The following is a 9,650-nucleotide window of genomic DNA, read 5'->3' as shown; positions in this document are numbered from 1 at the left end:
GTTGTAGCGCCCCGTGCTCAGCACCAGGCAGCTCAGCACCGCCCCGGCCCCGGGCACCGCTGTCACGTTAGCGGGCACCTGCAGCACGGGCGGGGGCTCTGCGGCAGCCGAGAACAAAGGCGTCAGACACACATTTGGCAACCTTGCAGCATCTGTGCATTCCTGATAAACAACGTTAGGCACACTACAGAACAACAACATTGGCAATACTTTAATATTTAATTATTTATCTAACAGTTTAGGGGTTAAATATTAAATTTAATGAATTGAGTTATTTAATAATTCAGGTTTAATATTTGGTTTCATTTCCCTTTCTGAAGCCATAAACAGAACCCAGGGCAGCAGCCTCATTCTCTGATGCTGACCTACCTGCCAGGAGCTGATATCAAATGGACACACCTGGTCTAGATCCAAACTACCACATCCTGTAGGATGAAAAATCACACCCTGTATGAAAAGAGGCAGCTCTGTGTTCTTTGAGCACAGCCAACAAGGGATCAGTGTCACAGACCTCTGAGCCTGATCTCTGCCCCAGGTGTGACTCCACCTGGTGGCATCTGAGCTATGCACTGGATTTTGACAGGTTGTATATGGAAAAAACATGTTCGTAGGAATTTCTTCTAGCAGCAACAATGGAACCAAGTTAACACCATTAGTGAGTTCTTTTCATGATGGATTCTGAAAGAAAATGTGGAAGGAGAAAGCATCTGTGCTCTTATTTAAGGACCTCATGAAACAGGATAAGAAAAGGGGAGGTAATAAACACAGTATGCAAACAGCCCTGGCAGACAGACAGCAGACACAATGCCAACAGCCACTCCTCCTCATGCTGACTGAAGGGCACCAAAAGTTACCAGCACCACTGCACAGAGGGGCTAACCTGGACTGTGCAGCTGGTAAGGACACAAACCTTGGTGGGGGTGAGGGGCAGCTGGCAAACTCATGAAGGAATATGCAGGGAAGTGAATCAGAGAGGAGACAAGAGAGGAATAGGCAGGAAGGGGCATAAAAGGGGCCTGTCCCCTGTAAAGCACCACCAGTCAAGTGCCTTGTCTGCCTCAGTCCCGGCCCGATCAGCAGAGTTTGTCCTCTCTCATTAGTAAATCCCTTCTTTAAGTCTTTCTGGATAACCTCAGCCCCTGTCCCTTCTCTGTATCCCTGCAAATACTAAGTGCCAGCTACTGGGGGACTGGTGGGAGAGGACTGGGTGCCAGCTGCTGGAGTCAGACCAGGGGTTTGGGAACCCCAGGCCAGTAGCCCCAGCTGCTGGGGGGCCTGGGGTCCCAGCCCTGGAGCCCACAGCGACCTCGGGCACTCCTGCGCTACTGCACACCAGGTGTCCCTGGGTACATGGGATGAGCTCTGGCAGCCAGGCAGGAGGAACTCCTAGGCTGGAGCTGCTCCAGACAGCAGCTATGTACAACATCCTTCAATTCTCACTTCCACTCAAATCTCTGGGAATTTCATTATCTTTTCCTATACATATTTTATGTTGTAACTCCCAGTATCTGTTGTTATCTGCTTTCCACCCGACCCATCTGTACACTTCTACCATGCTCCCAGAAGAAAGCAGATGCAGTAATTTTCTACTGAAATTAAACTTTGAAACCACAGATGCTTAAAATAGCAGCAATCATCCTGCTCCTCCTTGGGATATTACAGATCAAGGAGGCAACATTTCAAGAAAGAAAATAAATTATGTATGACTTTATGCATTCCTATTAAAAATATCATACATATTCCATTTGGTTTTCCCCAGACTGGTTCTTGAACAAAGAAATTCCATAATACTTTGAGAAGGATGATTGTGCAGAAATGAGACAGCTGTAAGAGCAAGACCAAATCTTCATCAGTACACACTAAAACACAGCTATCCTAAGAAAAGCAAGGATAACAGTGAATAGAAAAATCTGTATTTATTAAGGGTTAAAGTTACTCCTAAGCTCAGAACCAGCCATAAATCCTCCTCCCCAAGGTCTCCTGGGAGGTCTCAGATGAGGTTCACAAGCTCCATGCTGGATCCCTGCACAGCACTGTGTGCTGGGTGTGCAGCTCTGCCTCCCTGCAAACACAGTCCCAACAGCAATCGCCCCCATTGCCAAATCCACGGACTTTAACCCATGCAGAGGAGTCAGGGAAAGCTACACTTGCTTACTGAATGGAGTTTCTCCCCTGTACTTTTAGGTTTGGGGTGTTTGGGAGAAACAACAAATCTTCTAATGCTTTCCACAGGCTTATCACCAAATATGTTACCTAAACTCAGGAAAGACAGAGATGAGGCCAGTACAGGACCGGAATCCCCATCTTTTGACTGCCAGTCTAGTGGGACAACACAAGTTTTGGACTACCCCAGCCTCTGCCCATAGCAGTGTTCACACTCAGCCATCTCCCAGCACTTTACTGGCCCTTCAGTTAGGGTGCTGCACAAGCTAACGATCCATTTGACATTTTAAAGATTTAATAGGAATAAAACAAAGACAAACTCAAGTGTTTGCTTTCTGTGAAATCAGAAAATGTTGGCACAGCTCCAACATCTTTCACACAGCAGTTGCCAGAATGGATTATCTGTGATATACTGTCTGTCAGCTGGGTAAACCAAGAACACTTGAAAAGATTGTTTACTTTGCTTCAAGAAGAAATTTCAAGTAATTTTCTTGCAAATATTTGTACACAAGGATTTCAAAGCATCTCCTTCCCATTAATCCTCTGCAGGGCTCTGAACAGAACAAACTGTCATGTTTACACAGTGACTCAGTCCAAGGCCATCTCTCATGCTCTGTAAGTGAGAGGATATGGGAGTTTTCCCCCTTATTACTCTTGACTTTCAAGTGCTACCAACATCACAAGAAAAAGGTCAGGATTCTCTTTCAGGTGTCTCTTTGGTGAGGAGAATGGTTGCAACTTCCAGACTGAGAATCTTTATGCCCACAACTGCTTGCCCTCCAAGCCATGGTTTGGAACAAGCATCTGGGAATATCCTTTCTGCTTAAAAGATTTTTGCGGCCAAAATATAAATCAGTGCTCTAGAACCAGGACTTGGGTAAACCCAGATGCTACTGTTCAGTTCTACTCACTACTTTGTGTGAATAAAAGGATGTTGCTCTCCTCAAATTCACCCCTTGGTCCAAGAGGGCTCTTTCTCTACAAACTTTGCCTTGCATAAAATCAATGATCTCACACTGGTTTCTTTGAATTTGCTCATAGTGCAATGAAAGGAACATCTTTGCCTGGAAAAGGGAAGGTGAAGGATTATTGAGCCACTCTCTTCAGCTACTGAGAGGGCTGTTTTAGGGAATACACAATTAGAGTCTTCTCAGGGCACGGGAGAGGAAAGGAAAAAAAAAAAAAGGATGAGAGTCTTGGTTCATAACATGCAGCAGGGGAAATTCTGACCAGACATACAAAATATTTTCCTAGTGGGGGTAGTTAAGCACTGAAGGCTGCCCATGAACTTGTGAAATCTCCACCCTTGGGGACATTCAAAAATTGATTGGACAAGCTCCTGAAAAACATAATCAAGCTTGGAAGCTAATTCTCTTTGAGCTGTGAGTTGGACTAGATGACTTCCAAAGGTCCTTCCAGCCCAAATTGTTTTGTGATTCTGTGATTCATAATCCAGGTTAATTTACCTGGAGTAGCTACTGCAGGAGATAAGAGGCAAGACAACTTCAATTTCAAGCCCTTACATGAAACCCTGAGTTGAAAATGTTTTGAGTTCTCCCATCCTTCCTGTCACAGAAAATTAACTGCTCCAGTGTTTCTCCAGCTCACCAGCAACAGCTTTCACTTGCTCTGAGACTCGTATCTGATCAACACCAACACAAGCCTGTACAGAATGGATCTTTGTTACAAACCAGAAATTATTTTTCCCCTCCCACTCTGGTTGCATTGCAACTATGAAAAATTAAGTGACAAAACTTGCTGTAGTATGGGCAGGGGTTTCATCCACCCACCCACAGACAGAAATAAGCCTACTGTTTACTCAAAATTATCTTTGTGATTAGCCCTATTTTTACCTCATTCATTTTACTTCCTCACCTTTGTCACTACTTTTAAGAAATTCAAGGTAAGAGATGAGATTTCTAACAATTTACTGAGTTTTGTATTGTAAAAAAGCAGAAATTTGAGTACCATTTTTGTACTTCCTTGTCCATCTGATAACACATACATGCAATCAAGCCAACATATAATTGCTACCAACTGAAATAAAAATGAGAACAATTGAAATCTGAGATTTACGTTTCGGATTCTACAGGTCAGACCTATTCTGCACGTCCAACTGATAGCAGGAACTAAAACCAAACCAACACTGATATTTAAAACAGGTTTGTTGAATAAACCTCAGCTCACTTGTGGACATGAGTGAGGAAAAAACACAGTAATTAAAAATACACTTAAAAGTGGGAAGGTATTTTATTGGCCCCAAGTGCTGTCTCAAGTGTTTGAGCCCAAGTAATTCGCCCCAGAAGGGCGGCTGGGACCCACCTGACACATCAAGGAATGTCTGCGCGCGTCCCGTCCCCGCGGTGCTGGTGGCCACGCACTCGTAAAAGCCCTCGTCGGACACGGACACCTGGGCAATGTCCCAGCTCATGCTGGATGATTCTCTGCAGGAGAAAAGGGCACTCATTGAATCCCTCAAGGCACCAAGAGCTACACCTGCTTCGTTTCCTGACTGCAGACACAGGAGAGTATCACAATCATTAAGAGGCAAGACAAACCCTCTGCTGAATCAAACTGCATGTCACTTTATGGATGATACTTTCTCATAAGATTTTGCAGAATGTCCCACTTGCACATCATAAAATAAACCTTTAACAAGCCAACAGTTGTCACACAATACCCAAAGGCAGTGTATTTGCTGTCATTCCCTCAGCTGCTTGTGCTCTGTTGTATTTACCACCTGGGAAGACACATTCCTTGAAACCAGCAAGTTTCTGTGCAGAGCCAATATGTGGTACCAAACCCATGGCTCTTAGCAGCAAAGGCAACAAGGGCTCGTCCTTCCACCTGAACTTCCCAAACTCACAGGAATCCGAAGAACCACCACAGGTTTTCTCTAGATCCCAGCAAGGCCAAGGCTGCTGGGCAGTGACACCATGTTAGTATCACACACAATGTGAAAGCAAGAAGGAAATAAAAGTGTAGCTACATAGGCTGGTTACGCGTGCTTCAAAACAAACATTCTCAGTTTCTCGTGATTCAAAACCACATTTTATAAATTCCTGGTGCTACAGACACACAGAGGACAACATAAATGAGCAAACCAGTGGTTCTGCAGTGTCCCAGTGCTCCCCATGGCCTGTTGCTATGGCACATAAACAAAACTGATAAGCACCAAAATATCTGTGAGAGCTTTGGCAAGTCATTGCCACATTACAGGAAAACACTACATTAATGACCCCTTTGTTTGTCTGAATAGATTGATTTATCAGCCCTTAAAGGATACAGAAGGAAAAAGAGACTTGGAATATGCATGGCAGTTCAATGCTGTAGCACCCATGAGACAGACAATCCAACCCCACAACAAATGAAAACAGTGTACGGTGACCTTAAATGGCTTCCTACTTGTTCCCTCTTACTTCATACTTACTCTAGATAACCTAGTATCTCATGCATCAAATCTATAACACTTCCCAGTGCAATGCTGGCACACGAACATGGCAGCAACTGCCAGCACTAAAGAATAAGGTGGTGTTTCTTCCAAACGACGAGTGAGAAACTCCTCTATTGATGAGATTGACAGCCAGACTGACAGTCTCACAGAGTCAGACCTGAAACCAGTCAGAATTTACCCGTGAGAATATTACAGTGAAATTCTGCAGCTTCAGTAAAACCCACAGAGAAGGCCAAGAAGATAATCAATAAGAGAAGATGTTCTGGACACAAAAGGAGGATGTTCTTGTTATGGGACATTGAGAGCGTACAAAAAAGAACTTGTGGATAATATGTAGCAACTATACTTTTGCTTGTATAGCTGATTGTTTTATGGGCTGAATGGTCACTGTTTGTTAGACAGCCTTGTCATTGTTTGCTAAGCAGCCAATCTTAAATTAGGCCACAGCCATTGTGAAGAGATATAAGAATAGCAGTAGAGAAAATAAAAAAATCTTTCTACCTTTCGACTATGGATTACGACCAGTGTGGCTTTTATGTCTGCCTCGACTACAGCCACATGTGGTGACCCCAAGACATGATTCAAAGAGCCTGCCTGGAGGGCAGGTAGCCTGTGCGGAGAACAGGGGAGACGGGAAGAAGAGTAGCGAGGAGAGAGCGAGCAACCTTTTAAAGGTGAGCCCATTGATAACAAAATGGGAGCAAATACATCCCAGGAGGAAAATTCAATAATTAATATATGGATGTCGATGTTAAAACGACATGGCGTAAAATATGATAAGCTGATATTGCAAAGACTGCTACTTTGGTGCAAAAGTCAAGGGATTGAGATGACACATGTCAACACTTCTAGTATCCGAACTTGGGAAGCAGTAGGATGGCATATTCTCGACCTTGCTTCCAGAGGAGATGATACTGTTAAAGAATTTATGATGACATGGAGGTTAGTTTTAGACACTTTGAAAGAACTGAAAAAAGAGCAAGACACTGCAGCTGCCCTGGCAGAGGGAACAAACGCAGATAATGCTGGTGGGACTGGAAACATTGCAGTGGGAGGGGGTGGCAGGGCACAGGCTGGTGAAGAAAGACCTGTATTGTTTCCAATACCCAAGCCGTGGAGGGCTTTGCCTCCTCCTTTTCGGATCCTGTTTCTCACTCCACTTCTCCCCCCTGTCCCTACAAACCCCTTTGATCTACCTTTACCACCAGCCAGCAGGGGTGACAGTGATGAAAAAGGTGAAAATGAGAGCGTGCCATCAGCACCCCCACTGCCTGCTGCTGCACCTCCGCTGTCTGCTGCTACTAATCCTTTTGTACAAGGCGCAAAGGAATCTGTGCCAGGGGCTCAAAATGATAGCTTGCTTTATAGAGATACCTTAACTTTGCAACCCATATCTGAAACTCAGGGCATGTGAGGTCCTGCTGCTGTTTGGAGAGATACCAGGCTCGCAGCTTTGTCTCATAAAAATTTTGAAGCCACAAAAAAACTTAAGATCATTAAGCAATCACCAGAGTCAAAAGAGCCACAAGACTGTAATTTCTGCTTTCCCGGTTATCAGAGGCAGGAGTCAAGCTCCTGATCAGCATGTTCCATTTAACTGGCAAGTATTATCTGAGCTACGCCAACTTGCTATCAATTCCTAATTTCAGCATTTTTGTCCCTGCTGTGACAAAAATGCTGAAATTCATAACAAGTGAAGAGTTAACTCCCTGTGATTTAAAGCAGATTGCTAGAGTGCTTTTCGTGCCAGTTCAGTATACTGTGTTTGAGACTGAGTGGAGAGGTTTTTGTAAGGAGACTGCTCTAATTGCCCTAAATTAAGGGGGTTGCCCCCTTTGGACGAGCCTCAGCTGCAGGCTCGCCCGCACCCTTTGATCCTAGTGCAATCCCATGATCATGCTTTGCAGGCTCTGTTTAAAATAGCGAGCATGTCAGCTCCTGGGAAAAGCTACACAACTATCAAACAGCCCTAATGAGACTTTTATAGCCATTTAGACTGCCTTCAGGATGTGATAGAAAAACAAATAGTAGATGCAGACGTAAAAGAAGCTTTAATTTTGCAAATGGCACAAGAAAATGCAAATGAGGAATGTAGGAAAGCTATTGATTTGGTACCTATGAAAAAGCCCTCATTGCATATGATTAATGCATGTGCAAAAATAGGGACTGCACAACATCAAATGGCTATGCTGAGTCTGTTACTACACCTGTTGCTGAAGCTATTAAAATGGCACATAACTGCTACAGCTGTGGACAGCCTGGTCATTTTAAATCTCAGTGCCCTCACAGAACTCTGTCCTCCAAAGCAACTAACAAAGTTGCCAATAACAAAGTAGCTCCGAGAGCAGTTCTGTGGAATCAATGTGCTAAACCAGGACATTATGCGAAACAATGTAGATCCCGTTTCCAAGCCAATGGACAGCCTCTCAAAAATCAGGGAAACTGCTGACTGAATGTGAGGGGACGTATGTGTTCAAACATAAATGCTTCCCCAAGAACCGCTGAGCCCAGCACAGGTTTATGTGACAAGCTTGCTGGCGGAACAAAAGGCTCAGCAGGGATGGATGGTTGCACCGCTGACACAGTAATCACAGACTCTCCTGCAGTTCATGAAGTGCCTTTAGATGCACATGGCCCTGTAAGACAAAATTTAGGTGCTTTGCTAATAGGAAGATCCAGTGCTACTTTGCAAGGGATTTTTGTGCATCCAGGAGTAATTGATGCAGACTTTATAGGACAAATATGTGCAATGGTTTCTACACCCACTCCTTCTGCAGTCATACCTGCTCATACTCGAATTGCTCAATTTGTACCTTTCAAGTCTTGTGTTCCCAGGACCAGACTTAAAGAGAGAGGGGACAAAGGCTTTGGTTCTACCGGCATGCCTCAGGTTTTTTGGACTCAACAACTTTCCGAGCAGAGACCACAACTGATTTGCGAGCTAACACTGAAGGGGCCACAGCCACAGACTGTTAAGAGCAAAGGGTTGATTGATATGGGAGCAGATGTCACAGTGATTTCACATCACGACTGGCCAAACTCCTGGCCGGTCACTGCAGTGGGAAATTCAACTGTGGGTCTTGGGGGAATGACACAAAGTTATTTAAGTACATATTTTGTGCTCATAAAAAGTCCAGACAACCAGTTTGCTACAGTTGGCCCACATGCGACTGCTGAGCCTCTAAATTTATGGGGACGTGACGTTTTAGCCACTTGGAGAGTTACAATTGGCACCAATTTTTAATAGGGGTCATTGTGCAGAAGGGCGGTTGCCAGCCAGTAACACCTCTACGATGGTTAACTGACCATCACGTGCAGCAAGGACAGTGGCCTCTAACACAACAGAAACTCGCCACCCCGAAAAATTTAGTTGATGAGCAGGTATCGCAAGGGCACATAGAGCGATCTGTCAGCCCTTGGAATACTCCTGTATTTGTGATTCAAAAGAAATCAGGCAAATGGAGATTGGTGCATGATCTGAGACGCATTAATGCAGTCATGGGTGCACTGCAACCAGGCATGCCATCTCCTACTATGATTCCTGCAACATGGGACATTTTAGTTGTTGATTTGAAAGATTGCTTCTTTACGATTCCCTTACATCCTGATGATAGACCAAAATTTGCATTTTCAGTACCAGCTGTTAACAGTGCTGCACCTGTAAAATGATATCAATGGAAAGTTTTACCACAAGGTATGAAAAACAGTCCAACTATTTGTCAAATGTATGTGGCCCAAGCTCTATCGCCTATTAGAGAACAATTCCCTAACAGTTATTGCTACCACTATATGGATGACATATTGATAGCATCTCCTTGCAAACAGGATTTGCAAAACATACAGCCAGAGCTTTTAAAGGCTCTGTACAAATATGGATTGCAGATTGCACCTGAAAAAATCCAAACAGAAGCACCCTGCAAATATTTGGGATTAAAAATACCTGAACGTACCATATGCCCTCAAACTGCTCAATTTGACACTACAGTGCACACTCTAAATGATGCACAGAAATTGTTAGGAACCATTAATTGGC

The 9,650-nt window shown here is 44.2% G+C and overlaps 1 protein-coding gene across 1 annotated transcript in view; it reads right to left on the bottom strand.

Annotated features, from left to right (window-relative positions):
* The window catches only part of HMCN1 (hemicentin 1), a 185,525-nt gene that overhangs the window by 120,420 nt on the left and 55,455 nt on the right, over positions 1 to 9,650 (bottom strand). Inside the window, 2 exon segments of the mRNA XM_017736452.1 lie at positions 3 to 98; positions 4,486 to 4,607. Coding sequence (XP_017591941.1) covers positions 3 to 98; positions 4,486 to 4,607 — 218 coding nt within the window.

This window comes from Corvus brachyrhynchos, unplaced genomic scaffold (genome assembly GCF_000691975.1).
Source record: "Corvus brachyrhynchos isolate BGI_N302 unplaced genomic scaffold, ASM69197v1 scaffold155, whole genome shotgun sequence".
Taxonomy (NCBI): Eukaryota; Metazoa; Chordata; class Aves; order Passeriformes; family Corvidae; genus Corvus; species Corvus brachyrhynchos.
This window is presented reverse-complemented; position numbering and strand designations above follow the sequence as displayed.